We start from the raw sequence: 17,981 nt of genomic DNA, 5'->3' as shown, positions 1-17,981 counted from the left end.
TGCATGAGCCCCCTTGTGGACTTTTGGCATTGGACAGCCCTTACCGTCCCAGACTTCACAGGACCTGCCTGTTAGGTCAGCCAGTCTGCAAGAGCAGGGACTTTCAGATTCTGCCACACACACACTTTTCTTCACCCCCTCCTGCCCTCCCCGCTTCCCTGTGAGGCAGTACAAGGCTCGTCACATCATTTCCAGCAGCTACACCTGGGGTTTGAAGTGAAGAGGTAACGCATTAGTGCTGAGGTGTACATGGCCACGCCGTCGCTCTTCTTTCTGTTCATTAGCAGTAACAAGGCTACCACTCGGTTAGGTCTTTATACATGAGTAGCATGCAAACGTATTCCGGCGTACCTTGCCACTGAGTCTCCAGAGAGCTTCTTCAAGGTCCTTGCTGGTGTGATGCTACAATTTTGCCCTTAAGCAGGAGACTCACGGAGGCCTATCTAAAGACACAGCAGCAGGTTCTCTCTAGAAACGTCAAGTGACTCTTGAAATATTACATTTTATCCATTTACAAAGCGCTAGGATCCCTAGGATTTATTGCAGGTATTCTCCCTCAACGTTGGCATGATTTTACATGCATTTTTCCGTCTCCATCCTGACATTGAATGGTTTTTATTTGCTGTTGTGTTTGCAGGGAGCAGAGCCCCGTTCACAGAGTCCAAGAGACCAGGAGTGGCTGGACCACCTCAACCACATCCTCCAGCAGAAGGTCAGGCTCACACAAATCTGCAACGATGATCACACAAGTTACTCATTCCTGCACACACACTAGATATTAGCTGCCTCCCTTCATTACTTTCGGTTCAGTTTATTTGTTTGCAAGATTACGGTACAACTACTAACTTAATTTTCATGAAACTTGGTAAAAGGGTGTAGCATGGCCCAAGGAAGAACCCATTAAATGGAGCAGATCCGAATCAAGGGGCAGATACACAAATTATTTTTCACTTCATTTACATTGCCTTGGCGGAGGTCTATGCTCTCCAAGTGCCCTTCCAGTTGTTAAATGAATTTCCGGCCTAGCACAGCTCTTTGTCGAGGTGTAGATTTGTTTGTGAGAGTCAAAGTTTTCTTTTTTACTTTTTAAAGTTTCTAGTAACAAGAATGAATTGAAATGAAGCAGAAAAAGTATCAAAATCAACAAATTCTCAAATGTGCAAAAAACTATAATATACTATAATCTTATTTGCTTTTTATAAATAAAAAGGACAATAGTTAGGTTATCACTCCACCACTATTTCATGATTTTATCTTTTACTCACTCAGCATCAGCATTATTTTCTATTATTATTTTTTCGTAATTAGTTGGTAGTTTTTCTTGATTGTTATAGAAATGGTCAGATGTTAAGATTTATATCTTAATAAACTATAAAGCATGTTTTTAAAGATGTAAGATCCGAGATTGGGAGCTTTTCAATTGCCTCTCTATGGCTCTCAACATGTCGACGGCAAGCCGGCGGACTCATAGCTAACAGTGCTAACGGCGCAAACTACAGTGAAAGGGCCGACAGAGCGAACAGTGTTAGCTATCCTAAAGGCTAAGGGCTACACCTCCGAGACGACGCTGTCGGTCAGGGCGGCATTATCAGCTGTAACTGGTTAAGAGCGGTGCAGAGCGGCAGCCGTGAGCTAATCAGTGGGGCACGCTCACATGCACTAAAGCACGCGCATTACAAAGCAAAGAGACGCTTGGATAACAGCACACACACAGAGGGAGAGCAACTTCATTCTCTGCTCAGGTAGAGATAACTCCTCTATATCTTTGCATAGCTAATAGTTGTTTGCTGCTATATTAATGTTCATCATTTTAAATACAGCTCCTTTAAAAGTAGTTATTGTTACCTTTTATGTTTTACAGATCAATACTCTAAAATTAGATATTTTGTGATATTTTTTTGTTTGATTATTTAGTTTAAGAATAATTAATTTTAAGTTTAATTTTCAATTAAGGATTGAATGAAGCATTTCCACAATTCTTTGAATGTTATTTAAGCCCAATATTGCAGATGTGTTGCTTTGTCAGTCTCCAGTTTCACCCAAAAACAGTAAATGGAGAATTAATTTTTCATTCCCACACCAATGCGTCCTGCTCCAGGCTCTGACAAAAAAAAAGACAATGTTGCAAAAGATAAAACAAAGAAAAGCAACTGCATCCTCACGTTGTGTCTTTGTGTGTGTGCGTATGTGTGTGTGTGTGTGCGTGCGTGCGTGCGTGCGTGTGTGTGTGTGTGTGTGTGTATCTTTGTGTGCACAGCCACTCATCTGTGAGTGCTCTGCTGGAGCTTTACTCGAGTGCTGTCAACGTCTGCTCGCTGTGATATGTGTATGATTGAGAGTGTCGACTGTGTGTATGTGTGTCTTGTCTGTGTTCTTGTCAGCGACTGCCGAAGGCACTCATGCGTCGCCTCCGCACCACGACACACACCAGACACTGTTCTCTTGTTCCCCAGATCTTCTCCTGACCTTTCCACCTTCCTCTCCCCCTCCCACACTAACACACACACACACACACACACACACACACACACACACACACAACACTCTACTGAATCCATGTTTTTCCCTTCTAGCTGGACAGCTCTCAGTCCCTGTTCTCTGTCTCTCTCCGCCATCCTCCACTGTCCTGCATTGCTCTCTCTCTCTCTCTCTCTCTCTCTCTCTCTCTCTCTCTCTCTCTCTCGCTCTCTCTCTGGCTCAGACCCCGAGGCAGCTTGTTAGTGGGGAACTAAATATTGATTTGGCGGGCCTGTCGATGCCGGGAGAATGAGCTAGTGTCCACCAGAGACCTCGGCACCAGCAGCCTGCTATCGACGTTTTCCGTGGGCAGAACAGGGGTGGTGGAAGGGGGAGGGAGTGGAGGAGCTGATGTGGGGAGTGGAGGAGAAGAGTGGAGTATGACAAGCCTGAGACTCGCCCCTAGGTCTCTGTGGGGACCGCTGGGACCACCGCAGTCATCCCCCCCCCCCCCCCCCATCCCTGCAACAGACTTTTTCTATCCCCTTTCAAGTCCATCTTGTTCTGTTTTTTTGTTCATTTATTTATTTTACATTTTTCATCTTCTCTCTATCTCTTCTGGTTTTTAAAAGCATGCCGTCGTGTCAAGAGGGACTACAGACTCTGTGTCTGCAAGTGTCTCTCCTTTTTTTTCTGTCTTCTTTCTGACAGGCTGGTGTGATATCTCACATACTAAGAGACCGGGCGAAGGGCTCTGTGAAGACGCTCTTAGTGCCTGCCTGTGGGTTGATTAAGGTAGATCTCCTAATTTGAAGCTTTGAAGACCCCTACCATGACGTGCCTGAACTACACATGTCCGCTGATGCTGAGAAGCGAGCGTTTTCTTAGTGAGGGAATATACTCCAAGAACTCTCATACTGTACCCACGTTTGCCTCTCTACTCTCTGTCATAGACTACGGAAGGCTCACCAAGCAGAACATCTGTGAAGTGAAATGGCCTGGCCTGTCACCCTGCCTGTGACACTAATAACACACTCCCGTAATAGTGATATGATCTTACCCCCGAGCTGCACTCACACACACACACACACACACACACACACACACACACACACACACACACACACACACACACACACACACACGCGCGCACACACACTTCTTCGGTTAAAAAGACACAGAGACAGAAATAGACCCAGTGAAAGCAAAGATGAGAGAGAGAGATCCATGTCCTTAACTGGCTGGCTGTCACTGAAGGAGGATGAGGATGTGTCCATCGGCGTGTACGTCTGAGAATGTGTACGTATTCGCGTGTGCATGTGCGCTCTCACGACAGCCTCATCTTCTCACTGTCAGTGCCTAATGGAGCTGCCAGTGGGACAGCACTTTATTATCTCAGTGGCCCTGTCAATAGCAAACCCATCACTCACTCTGCGTGCGCGAGCATGTGTGTGTGCGCAGATGTGATAGAGCTGAAGAGTGGTATGTATGTGTGCATCTGTGTCTCTCTGTGTGCGGGCTGTTGCTCGCCATCGCTGTTGTGCCCTGCCACATGTCATCGTAACAAGAAAGAGAGACATCCACAACACATTGGCAAACAGTGTGTGTGTGTGTGTGTGTGTGTGTGTCTGTGTGTGTGTGTGTGAATGCTTTGAATTACGGCTCCCTTCATGCTGAAGCAGTGGCAAATGAAACATTGCATTCATTTCCTCGTCTCTCACCTCTTCTGGTGAGTTAATGAAATCAAACCCTACGCCTCTCAGTGGAGAGCCACCATAAGCGGCGCTCCATAGTCAGGACCGAGGGACGCTGCTATCTAATAATCATGAGCAGGCCAGGGGGTGTACTGTATGGCTCCACCGCAACCCACCATGAATAAGGCCAGCGGAGAAGATGGAGTGTCCATGTGGGCCACGGGGTCCAGGCACCGGCCCGGGGAAGCATTGATTTAATTGCCTTTGGTTTATTTGTGGAGTCCTAATTATTGACTGGAGGTAGAATTTAATGGGCCAAGTCTTTATGAAGACAGGGAAATGACTGGCTTCTGCTGCTGGCCAATAATGAACAGGAGGAGCATGTGCATGCAAGCGTGTGCACATGCATGCAAACACACACACACGTTCCCTCCAGATCATTTTTCAGACTCATTTTGTACACACACGTACCCATCTCAAGCCTCATGACAGCATAATAACATTTAAAAAGTCATTGACTCTGTTGCTTTCTTTATGAGAGGACAGTGGTTTGGGGTGGCGCTGAGGGCCTGCTAATATTTACTTCACAATCACACCCGAGGGAGACGTACAAGCATCACTTCTTATCAGCCTCCGAACTATAACAAGCAGGTGAACATTACATTAAGACAGTAGTAGAGACAGGCCAGACCCATCTGGACTGGACTTGTTATAAAACATCAAAGACGTTTATGGATGGACTACAGGGCTGAACATTTTCCTGTAATTTCAAAACCTTATTGAACTTTGGGGAGGGGTTGCTGCTGCTTATTGCTATGATGTTAATGGCATCATTTATCTAAATTCGAATAACAGACTTTATTCATGTCACCTCTTGTCAAAGCCTCTCATCATTTGGGTGGTTCCCTCGGGTATTACATCATTAAACCGTGGCATTAAATATTTCAAAGGCTCCATGCCTTACGGGGCTAATGCAGTGGGAAAGTTTTCTATTGTTGCGATGCTGTGAGGGTGATGGGTAGTGCGTTGTGTTGTGTGGCTCATTATGCCTCTGTAATGACAAGGAACAGCTCTGAGTCCCCCACTTCTCTCTGAAGGAAAGTGACTCTAATTAAGCCTTATTTAATGACTGAGCTAATTAAATCAGCCAGCCCTTTTCTGTCTCTGTGAGTGTGTTTGTATGTGTGTGTGTGTGTGTGTAGGGGACTCACGACGAGCCTTTGTACTGTAAATATGTCACTGGAACAGTGGCAGGGATTAAGAGGGGAGGGATCCCTGGAGGAGACTTTACTAATACCAGAGCACACTGTGACTCGTTAAGTTCAACTTGCATTTCATGCAAATAGAAACAGCAGATGCAGCCTTCTGCCGCTGCTTCTTAGCTATTAATCTGTTGGGGCGATTACTTAACCAGGCAAGCCAGAAAATATCAAATAGCACATTTCAGGAGATGAATTAAAATAGGCCGGGGTGAATAATCTCTGTTATTCTTGAGTCATGACGCTATTTCGGAGCTTTAAGGTTACTGCTGGTCTGATTGTACCCGAGGGTCGTCCTTTGGAGCATAGTGGACTTTCGCTCTTTATGTTACTACAGGAAGAGAATTAATGATGAAAGTAGACATTTCCTCATTGAATAGATGACTAGATGTGTTAAATTCCCTTATGTAAGTGAACACACATTGAGAGGCAACAATTCTTAGCACCTTCTTGTTTTATATGTGACAGTTTGCTGCAGGCACAGCCACTTTTGTTGATTGTAACTGCTTCCCAGTACATTACCCCGGCCAATGAGCCATACTGTTAATCACGGGTGTGTTCCTAATTGCTGAATCCACCTAAAGATTGCTTCTGTTTTTTCTGGATATCACCTTTCTATATTTACACCCCAATCGTGCCGGAATCATCTCATTTTCACACCTAATGAGTAGGAACCTGAAACAAAGACCCGGTGCTTTCCTGTGTTTAATCTTGGGTGTATTTAGGTCAGATCCCTAACAAATGCATGTTGCACACTGAAATGATGTTTCCAAACAACGTATCAAGAAAAGGAGAGATTTTTAATTACGGTATTTGTGGCCCCAAGTGTCCAATTCCCTTTCATATCAGTCTCTAGTGACCTTAAGGGGAGAAAAGAGTGGGATCTGCTCCGCTGCAGGGGTAGGTAATTACGAAGGAGAGGGAGAGAATAGGCTTGCCGGTGCTTTAGTGATTTCCTTACCTGAGCCCCTTTTTGCAAATGTGACATATTCATTATCAGAGATAATCAAATGCAAGACTTTTCAGTATGGTGCCTTTGTGCTTGGGCTTTTTTTTTAATCTATTTATCATGCTGTTGTTGTTGTTATTCCCCCGTTTGATAAATTTGATTTTCAAACAAAAGTGAGAAGATCAAAGATCAAAGAGCTGTTTTTTTTTTTCCCCCACTGTAATAAAACTACTGTAACTACTCCCTTACCTTGAGTAGTGGCCTAGATTGGAGACGGCTCACCAGCCAGGGACAAAGATTTATAGCAAGAATCCATCACCACTGTGATAATGCTCCTGTCACACCAGTTAAATCCTAAACCAAATTTTTTATGGTTATTATAAAATGTACCTGTAGTGTACAGTGTGTTACAGTAAAATATACACTGTCAGGTGTGCGCTCCCTACAGGTCACTCCTTTAGGACATTTGAAGGAGCCAGATGTCACTTATTTCTGCCTTATTATACACGGCTGTCACATTTCTATTGACACGGTGGCAAACTAAGAGCTGAGAAAGTACCCCCTTATATCGCTTTTAGGCTCTCGGATTCCCCCCCCTCCTCCTACATCTGGACTCATTTAGATATCCAGCAGCCTGACACAATCTTTACATCTACTCACAAATTGGGCCCTTGGAAATAATTGCGCTAACCCGTTCTGGGGGAGAAGACAAAAGAGCTGGGATGATCGATCCTTTTAAGAAGAAAAAAAAGAAGTTGACGTGTGTAATGCCACTACCAGACAATGGTCACTGGAGTGCTGCAACTTTGAGCTGCTCCTTGCCTTGAGGTGCGCCCCAGGCTATAGAATAGCAATGTCATTTAATTGGCTCATAAAAACACCTTTTGCTTGCAGCTCTTGTTCTTGTCTTCACACACACACACACACACACACACACTTGTCAGTGTCAGTGGCTTTACATGTCAGTTCACTCCTGAAACATGTTCATGGAATCACACCTAGACAAAAGGTCTGCTCTGCAGGGCCTGTTGAATAGTAATGATGTGAGTTAGCATGGCTTAATGCTACAGTAGCTTTTTTTTTTAGTGTTGCCATAGGGGACAGGGCCTCTTGCAAAGCAGCGGCTGTGTTGCTCAGCGCTGGTGTTGGCTAGCTCCGCCAAAGGGGACAGGGGCCCAGCTAAATCAACTGTAGCATAACATTAGCGCCAGTTCCTAACACTGCCTTAAGCAGCCCAGGGGATCCAGTAGAGCAGCTGCATCACGGCTTACCCCCAACCATCCTGCAGGGTATCGGTCCCCAGCAAATGTGACTGTTAGATGAATTTAAAGGATGGTCCTCCCGCTTGTCCTGTCCGTGAGGACAAGTGTGTGTGTGTGTGCGTGTGTGTGTGTGTGTGTGCGTGTGTGTGTGTGTGTGTGTGTGTGTGTGTGCGCGCGCGCTTGTGCCAAAATCTGCTGATGTAAGTCACACACCAACAGGGAGACGGATCTGAACGAGAGGTATTTTATCAAACACAACAGAATAGTTTATCAACCAGGAGACAGAAGAAGAGTTCTCTCAATGTACTTTGATCAACTTTAATGAAGGTTGATGAAGATGTGGATGCCGTCGTGTCTATATGTGGTTAACTGCAACATCCCCGGTTCGCTCTCTTTCCCTTGTGTCTTGATCGTCTCTGCCTGAGATGAAAACTTGCCCAGTTTATATGAATGAAGGGATTAAAGGTAGATGGGGTTTAATCTGTTTCAGACTTAAATTTCACTCCAGTTGGTGTATCTAGATCATGTTTACCTGTTAGTGTTGTTTACCCATATTCCCATATCAGTACTTTTAATGATCCAGTCTCCCTCTTTGCTGTCCCATAGAGCCTTGTGGTGCGGGTGTGTCTCTATTTTAGTTAGTTTGTTTGCATAGTTAGTGGCTCTAAGTGCAATTAGCTGATTAGAAAATTGTGCACATGTGTGTGTGTGTGTGTTGATGTGAACGTGTGCATGAGACAGGGAGAGTGAATTCTCCCTGAAGGACAGAGGCAGAGGGAGATGTCTCAGCAGTTACTTCAGCGTAGTGGTTCCCTGAGGAATAGCGCTGTGTGTTTGATGCATCCAGTGCTGTTGGAACTGACTCCCCACTGCACACACGCACACACACACACATACATCCCGGGATGCGTGTGTGTGTGCATGTGTGCAGTGTGCACACAGGACCTTGTGTTCCCTGCTCCTGTTACCTTTAATGAAGAGGAGAGATGTGTCAAGGGGCATGGGGACTGCGTGTGTTTTAGTTTCTGAAGTTCTTACTCTCCAGACTCATTGGAAATTGATAAGACGACAGTTTCAAATGTCCTTAAAACATGTCAGCTGCAGACCTAATTCCAATATGTGTTTGTGTATATCACTTCAAAGCAACAATACCGTGTATTCCCAGATGCAGATGTTATTCAGTGAAGTTTGTTACAGCAATTCAGACTTGTGTCAGCCCGTTTTCTCCGTGTATGGTTCAACAAGCTTATGTTTTCACATTCTCTTTTTAGAGATAAAAAGCTAAAGATTTTATGAAATGGAAGTCACTATTTTCAGCTTGGCCAGTCCACATCTCATCTCACGCCATGTGACTGAGAAAATTGCTTAGGGAATGAATTTGTCTCCCTTGCATGAAAAAGGAGCTTGTAAAAGGCTGCTCATAACTTGAAGTGAATATTTATGGGTGATACAGTATGAATGCCTGCCTTTGATCAGGTGCCCTAATGACCATAAAATCCTTGTGTTGATTCAGAGGAAAAACAAAATTAGCCAGAACTCGGAGGAGCAGCCACATATACTGTAGTTCCTTCATACCCGACCTTTGTAATCCTGTATGATTAGGTGGACATCCGCTCCCATCCTCTCACATTCCCAGCATAAACACAGTCCAATAAAAACACAACAATGCTGTAAATGTCCCCAGTGATGATCTTGATGTTTTAATCATGCCTTGATCAACTTATCCCTCTGGGGAGAGAGAGGAATGTGTCGTCAGCCCACCAAAAAAAAGGGGAATTTATGCCATTTTCCTGTGCTTAAAGGATAGTTTATCATTTTTTAAGTCTGTCACAAAACACTACTCACACGCCCGCATGTACATTGAAAGTTTTTCTGGACGCCGTAATCGTTCCCCTTGCCCATATTGGTCAAGAAGAGATCCCCCTCCGACACGATTACAATGTAAGATGAGGGACAAAATCCACAGACCTTTCTCAATGCAAAATCAATTCTCAAATGTAGCTGACGCTCATGTGAGGTTTGTTAAATTGAGTGGGGATACAATGTTATAAATGTGTCCCCTATTGTTTCCTCCGTAAATGAATACTTCAACCACAAACTGACCATTTATTTGAAATGTCTATTATTCGCCCCCGTGTTACCTTGAATTCTTGAATAAAATGTTTTTCTCGCAGGTCTGCGCGATGAACGAAGACTCAAAACGAGAAAAGTCTTGATGAACTGAAATAAAGGGGATCCACCTTTTAACAACAGCAAAACTATATCAACACATTCGTATACAAGCTCTCACACAACTCGTGCAGTACAATCCAAGTCTCATTTATCCAGTCGTGTGCTAAGTACATCCAAACACATGCGTCTTCCCTAAAGCCTTACTATTTACAACACTTTGGACACTGCACACAGACGAGTAGTGTGACGAGCGTGTGACGGTTAAAGCAGAAGTGTTTTAAATAGTGCGTGAAGGGACTGTAACAGAATGAGGGAATTTGCTCCTTAAAAGATTCATTTGGCAGATACGTTAAGTATTCTGACTCGTACTACTGACTACCGTTAGCTTGAACCTAAGAGTGCATTTTTGCACAGAACTACAACTCTGGATTTTGTCAAACAAGAACTGTTTAGATGTACATATGAGCATGCGAGTGTTGCTTTAAGACAGACTTGAAAAAATGTGAACCTATGCTTTAATACTTAGGAATCGTACATTACTGTACCACTGATTTGAGAATGGAATCTTAGGAAAAAAAACAGTAAAGTGTGGGATTAGGTGTTGAAGCTTCTGCTGTGTAGCCTGTTTTGTGAATTGCTTTGTCAAAACACTCGACACGGACGGTCCCTCAAAAGTTTCACAAGTCCTCGGGCCCCATCTGAGCTTCTGTTGTTTCACAAAACAGCACAAAGGCTCTCTGAAAAGCTGCCAGGTGTCAAAAATCTGACTCTTTTTTATTTTTTTTTTAATAGTGGTGCATTTGTGTGTTTTCCCCATTTTCTCTAACCCCTACTACCACCGCCCCCACACCCTTTTTTCTCTCTATCCTTTCCCTCCCCTGCAGATCCCCTCTGCCGGCCAGCTAATGGAGGCTGTGCGCGTGAAGATGAAGGAGAGGAAAGTGCTGACAGAAGAGCTGGCCACGCTCGTAACACCAGTCAGCGAAAAAGCCTGACTCCCTGGGCTGAGGCTGGGAAAACTGTCATCCTCTTCTTTTTCCTCCCTCCCTTCTTCTCTCCCTCCCCGGTTCTTACTCAGTGGGAGCTGGACTGAGCCAAGCTGAGCCGGGGTAGCAGAACCAATATTTGTAAGAAAAGCGCTGTCGACTCACTCTGGTCCACTGGCTCAACTCAGCAGCCTGGCTTTTGTAAATGAGCCCTCGACATCTGTGTTAGCGCTCAGTGCACTACGTCTATCAGACAGGGCCCCTTTAGCGCCAAGCTAATTTACAGTGCAGCAGCCACTCTCAACGCAGACCTGGGGTGATGAGGCAAATGCTTACGTTAATGTTTAAGTTGGACTTTGTTTTTGCTCTCTTTTACCTCTCCACCTAATTTATTTGGCACCTGAAGGACCTTAGGGTGCAGGGACTTGACCTAGCGATGCCAAGTCAACACTTTGAGAAAGTCAAGAGTGCAGCACAGAGCAGAATATTCACTCTAAGGTTGGATCCATTTATCAGACCCGATACTACGCTGCTCTCAGAGAACATGTGCAATGATTGAAGACCCCCTGAATTTCATTCAGCACTGAAGGAAATGATCTGTTTGTGGATTATTTGTTGATAATTTAGTAGTTAATTATGTTAAATATCAATGATTTCTGCTGTAAAGCTATTCTTAATTTCAAAATAAAAACCCATTTCTCTTTTTTTTTTTTGTCTTCAAAGACTGCATTATTGAATTTCATGGTCGTATTTCTGAATGGTGTATTTTATTTTTCCAGCAGTTCAAAGGACTGTCAGTCAGTGTGTGATGGTAACTGAGGGTGCTCTGGTGGACAGCAGGGTTCTCACACCTCTCTCATGATTGACAGCTGACTGTTGGCATGGTTCCTGTCTGTAACATGTGACCCCTGCTGTTGACATCATTAACAAGGGTCCACGTGAGCACACACACACACACACACACACACACACACACACACACACACACACACACACACACACACACACACACACAGGGCACAGTACAGGGGTGTTTTAGAGGAGTGGTTACATCCTTGACATAACTACCTCCAACCCCCTTTTATCTGGTTCCCTTTTCCTCCCACTCGTATTATTCATTTTGAATATTAAACTATAATCCTGGTCTCCTCTGTCCTTGAGTTGGCATCCTACACAAGAGACCACACGCACCTCCCTTCGAGTCATGCTTTTTTTTTCTTTTTTACTCCTTCTATACCTCTCCTAGCTTTTGTTTTCCTCTTCATCATATTCCTCCTTTCTTTTTGTTATGTATAATTAACAATGGTGTGAAGAATCCTCCGTTAAGGAATTAAAAAGAAATAATTCCACTTTTTAATCCCCCCTCCCTTCTCAAATATATGCTAATGATGTCGTTTTCCTTTATCTTTTTATAATAAAGGATTAGGCCAGGACTGTCTCTCGCTGCAACTCGGGGACCAATTTAGCTAGGATCCAGGAGAGACAAACCCTTGTGGTTAATTACCATTCATTAACATAGTTTGCATCTTTTCTTCCTCTCCAATACCCAGGAGCCAGCTATTGTCAATATTTGTCCCATATAAATTTCTGCAGTTTTTTTTCCCCAGTCACTGTCCTCCAGGGTAATGCAGCTAATGACAAACATTAATAACTCAGAGAAATCCGGTGGCGCAGTGGGTATAAAAGAGCAAAGCATCGGTGCCACGCAAATTATGTCGGAGCCCCCCCCCCCCCTTTGCTGTCTGACTCTCTCTAATTCTCTCTCTTCCTTTTAGCGTGTAATGCATAGTCAACATGTTTGCTCGCCGAGCCCCGGCCTCGGCTGACACACTCGTGCTATTTCTATGACATATTCAAATGTGGGCCCCCTCAGTTGGTACTCCCTTGGGTTTAATTAACCTGGCCTTGCCTCTGACGCTCCCTCAGTGAAGACGTTAAAACGATCTTGAAAACACCCTTCAAACAACCCCCCTCCCAACACACACACACACACACACACACACACCATGTCTTCCACTAGGCGCTGTATATGATTCATCTCTTTATTTTCTGTGTAGGAATGGCGGGCTGTTCCCTTCTTTTCTTCTCTTTCACACTCCTTGTCTTCCACCCTTCTTTTCTCGTACAGCTCTCATTAAGGGAGGTTTCCTGTGGGAATTACTTTGATCAGTAGTTCCAAATGCAAAGTTTTCCTCCCTTCCCCTTTTATTCACTCCAACACAATCAACTTGGTGTCATTTTTTTCTCTCCGTCTTTATCTCTTTCTCTCGCCCCGACTTCTTTTCAAATCCAACTTTCTTGTATTTTTTTTTTTTCTTTCCACCGATTCCTGCAGGGCGATTGTTCCTGGAGGGGTAGAGGAGGTCAGGGTCACGGGTTGACTTTGGGGTCGATCGATGATTTGTGTATGTGTGTGTTTGTGTCCCAAGGCTTCTCTGTGGTACTTTTAAGTTCCCTCAGTCTGGTGTGAGTGTGCGTGCCACTTGGGTGGGAAGGCGGGAAGCCCACAGTACAAAGAACAGTCAAAGCACAAACCGAGAATTTCTGCAGCCTCCAACTGATGCACAATTAGTCCTCGCAGAGCTCGTCAACCAGCTGTGGAGTGAGTAGAAAACAGCCTCTGGTGATCTCCCTTACTTCACTGACACAGTTTCACACCCAACTATTGCTGCCAATGTACCAGTCTGCTTTGATTTCACACACGCAGACACTTGGCACTGTCTTAAATAACAAGGTATTTGTGACATACAGCCAAATGTGTTTTTGACAAATGTATAATGCAACATGTTTACTGTTTTCATTGTGGCTATCCTTCATGTTTGATCCACAGGGAGACGGTTGGGAAACAAAAGGTAGGATGCTGAGTTTATGACAGAAATCTCAGCGCGCTTCTGTATTTATCTCTCAACTGTTTTTGTGTCAAGAGCCTAATTATTATTTTTTTCACTTTTAGATCACAGAAACGGTACGACTCCTCAAATGCGTCCGTGTATAGTTTTCTTTTTCATTATATCAGATGCCACCTTAAAAAGAAAAAAGGGATCACACTCTCCTGATGCACATATGCTATGTATACAACCTCATTGATCTTCACTTCAACAAGTCCCTTATCCTCCTCTACAGCACTCCAGACATGAAACGGCAGCAGATTATGGGTGGATGCGGCCCGCCGTGGGAAGCTAGGGAGCAGATAAAAAGGCCAGCCACTCAGGGGACTAAAGCTATGTTTTGATGCTGTGTGATAAAGCAGAGGCATAGGGCAAGAGGAAGGGGAAAGTTACAGGATCTATATACATATATATATATATCTCCTCTGGCTTCCTTTTTTGTATTGCTCTCACCTCTTTGTCTTGTCCATCGTAACCAAGCTGTTCCTGCACTTTGCGTGTTCTTTGACACTCTCACTTTCTCCGTCCCCGTGGACTGTCCTAAGCCTTGCTCATGGCAGCTGTCTCTCTAAAGCCATGGCCTGAGCTCCTGGGGAGGAAAAAAAGAGAGGAAAAAAGAATGGGAGAGGGGTTGATCTGGTCTCTAATCCACAGTCTCTCACAGCGTAGAAGGGAAGCTACAGTCCAGCAACATCACCTCAGAGAGAAGCGACTCTTTGGATGTTGAACCCTCTGGCGTCCTTGTGACTAATCTGGGATGTTGACTCAAACGGTGTAGAAGATGTGTCTAATATCATATCTTCGGTGTGTACTTTATTGTTATCAGAGATGTCATGCTTTCAAATATGGGGGATCTTTTTTTGTGAGGCTCTGAGTTCACCAATTGGCACACTATCCATACGGCCGTTTTGTTTTGTGCATTCAGAATCAAAATAAACTGCTCAAACAGTATCAGTCTTCATAGCTGTTATAAAATCAAGAGCATCCTTTGTTTTTTTTTGCTCCAGCATATATAATAACACCTTAGTCTGCGGTGTATAGCTCCTCAAAGCACCTCTCCACCTTGACTAACTTTTCCAAGCGCTCATTAGCGGACCGGCTGAAGTTTGGAGGGTATGAAGCGGGCTGGCAGATTACCCCCTGTAAAGTAGCACACCTCAGGTAATCACACTAATGAATTCAAGCACTCCCCCCCCCCCCCCCCCCCCCTCACCCACCCCTTATTCCTTTCTCCTTTTCCCTTTACTTACCTTCTCCCGTTCTTCCACAGTGGCGGGTCGGTGCAAAGAGTGCCAAACAACAAAGAAGTGTTTGTTTGCATAATATTAGCACTTGCACGCTCGCACGCAGTGGCGGGGGCCTGACTGCAGGACTGACTGGAGGCTTCCCATGAACACAGGTGGAGCAGGGCGAGCATCACTGGGACCAATTAGAGCCGAGCACAGGTACATTAGCATGTTTGAGTGGAGCGGGATGGCATGGGGATTGGTAGGCATTACGAAACACATGAACACATGACCATGGCCTGGTGTGTGTTAGTGGTTTGTCTCCAGTGACACGACTGGCATATGTGTGACAAATGACCCCGGGTCCGCTGTCCCAGCCCATCCTGTGTTTTCCATCTACACCTACGCACGCATTTTCCTCACAGATATACAACGGCAGCTTTTGTGGACTCAACTTGTACGGGTGTTCATGTACGATGAAGTACAAACGTGACAATTTGTTACGGTTTTATAGATAATTTAAAGGAGTGAAAGTTCAGTTTCTTGAGGGTTGTTGCCTCAAAGGTGAACAGAAACAAGCAGGAAGATGTGATTCAAAATGTGTCTAGTTCACAGATGCAGACAATTAATCCAAGTGACTGTAAGTGCGAGAACAGGTGTCTCCTGAGCATTTAAAGGGACCTTCGCAAAACTAGTAATGGTCAAATTAAAGTAAACAATTAATTAGGGTGTTCTGTGTCCCCTCACAGTTGGTTGACCCTTAGAAAACTGCAAACGTGGCTTGTACGTCCGGTGCCTGACTGCCCAGAGAGCTCATGATCATACGTGAGGGTTGGAACCGGATGGCAGCGGCGTAAGGTTGTTACGACGGACTTCAGTGCACAATATTATGATGGGCCCTAGTGCACACTAGTTACTAGTTATGAAGCTCACACACGCTTTTTTTTTTTTACTGACGCTTTTATGTTTCAAAGGCATGACTGCTCGCTCGGCTTGCAGATGTGCTCGGCTTGTCAGTCTTGACAGATTGTGCGCCTAAACTAGGTACCGTATATCGTATCGTCTCGTCACATGATCAAATAGAAACTTGACATCAATATTACCCAATAATCCTCATTGCATATCTGTATATGCTTTTTTTTTTATATATACATACCAAAGAAACTATTTTTTTGAAAGGTTTTTTCATGGATTGCTACTGAATGAATGACAGAGATATATAGCAAACGTTTTTCTTTGAACACTAAGGCCCATTTACTGCCTTACACATTGTTAGAGGTCCCGCTCTGTTTATGGTCCTGGCCCCCATCTAAACGGCCCCAGTTTAGCCGTACTGCCTGCAATGTCTATATTTACGCCCCTGATTGATGGCTGGCCTGAAAGAGGTTCTGGCGACTCGGGTAGGGCACTCATGGTGGAGGAGAACTGTTGACCTCAACCAGGAATATTAGGATGTTGTTAGTAACACTGTGCTCTGTGGACAAGATAGAGTTTAAAAAGCTGTTGTTGGTAGAACTCTGAATTTAGTTTTGCTGTTTTGATTTACATGCCTTGTCAATGTCCCGCATGATCCGTTCTTATTGATTGGCAGACATGAATAGTGTACCTGTGTGAAGTGTGGAAGCCAATAATCGTGATTGTCACTCTGCTCAGCCTCCTCACAAAAAATGATCTACCTCCTTGGACCTCAGCTGAAACCTCCAAGCTTCACGTCTGAGGACAGAAAATATGTGCTTCATCAGGTTGGGAGAAAGTTGCTCTCCCAAGTGACCGAGTTTGACAGATCATTGGTTCCGAAAGTGAGGAATATTTACATCAGTTAGCATTTAAATATTAATACAAGCAGGTATTCGGCTCTAAATCCAACATATACGGCAGAAATAAGAGTTTAAAAGCACAAATACGACCGTCACTCTGTTATAAAACATGAACGTGTTAGTAGTGTGTTAATCAGAAAACGTCATACTGTTCCAACTTGCAGTCAGAGATGATGACAAAAAATGAGACAAGTGGTCAGTGTAATAAAGTTAATGGCAACGATCTCGTATTTTTTTCGAGCTCAGCCTCCATCTGTCTGTTCAGTGCAGGTGAGATTTATCGCCTCATGAGTTAAGACAAATGGAGACTCACTTCAGGCCACATACAGATCACTGAGCCGTGGGACCAAGCACTTTATCAGAGCTGCCCGCTGAGGCCAGCGAGCAGGAAAACTGAGCAAAGAACTGCACTCAGGTCACTGTCAGCCGGTTTGATGTATCACTCCTAATTCCTCTGTTAGCCAACAAGAGCTATTTAAACAAAACAGGTGTTCAGGGTGCTGCTGCAATATATCCGATCTACCCTCGTACGTATGCAGCTTTCACTGTGGAGCTGGTCTGATCGGATTCATGCAACATACTGTATTCATATGTGTTGCACGGCAGTTTTCACCCTCTTACACACGGACGCATCTCGATTGCTGCATCATTTCCTACCACCAGGTGGAAGCAAAGCATCATAGATTGGGAATTATTGGTCAGTGGGCAGAGCTGTATAATGTATAAAAACAGGACTTGTATACAAGTCCTGTTATATACATATATACATCTTATATATAATTATAATTTTGACATCCTCAGTGATTTTTTTTTAAACTTTTGACCCCTGAAGTCATGTATGTTTGTGACGTAGACTCTGCATGTGGTGGTATCTTAAGTAAGTAATATGGATTTATGCATCAGTGATTAATAAATGATTGAATTGCCTTTGCAACCCGTTTTCGGGATTACCTTTTTGACATTTCATTAAAAGCACAAGTTTAGTTTGGTGTCTTGGTGTGAGCAACGGACAGACAGAGAGACGGATGGATGGATGGATGGATGGATGGATAATTCCTTTCTTCTTCCACAGGATGGCGCCACTAACATAACAAATGTTTGTCCTTACTTTAACCAGCACAGCCTCTCTACATAATCCGTTGTGGTGGAGTTTGGTCGTTACATGAGTACATGATGAAACACTGTGTGAGAATAAAAGCACAGTAAGATCCAGCAGTCAAACCGCAGTGTTGATAATGATGGAGTTGTGGAACAACAAATACATCGTTAAA

General features: G+C 44.2%; 1 protein-coding gene across 1 annotated transcript in view; it reads left to right on the top strand.

Moving 5' to 3' along the window:
* cntln (centlein, centrosomal protein) overlaps nt 1–11,458 on the top strand; it is an 83,051-nt gene extending 71,593 nt beyond the window's left edge. Inside the window, exons 26-27 of the mRNA XM_079159717.1 lie at nt 638–712; nt 10,678–11,458. Coding sequence (XP_079015843.1) covers nt 638–712; nt 10,678–10,788 — 186 coding nt within the window. The 3' untranslated portion in view covers nt 10,789–11,458. The remainder of the gene's footprint in view (nt 1–637; nt 713–10,677) is intronic.
* The last annotated feature ends 6,523 nt before the right edge of the window (nt 11,459–17,981 follow it).

This window comes from Pholis gunnellus, assembly GCF_910591455.1.
Source record: "Pholis gunnellus genome assembly, chromosome: 5".
Classification (NCBI taxonomy): domain Eukaryota; kingdom Metazoa; phylum Chordata; class Actinopteri; order Perciformes; family Pholidae; genus Pholis; species Pholis gunnellus.
This window is presented reverse-complemented; position numbering and strand designations above follow the sequence as displayed.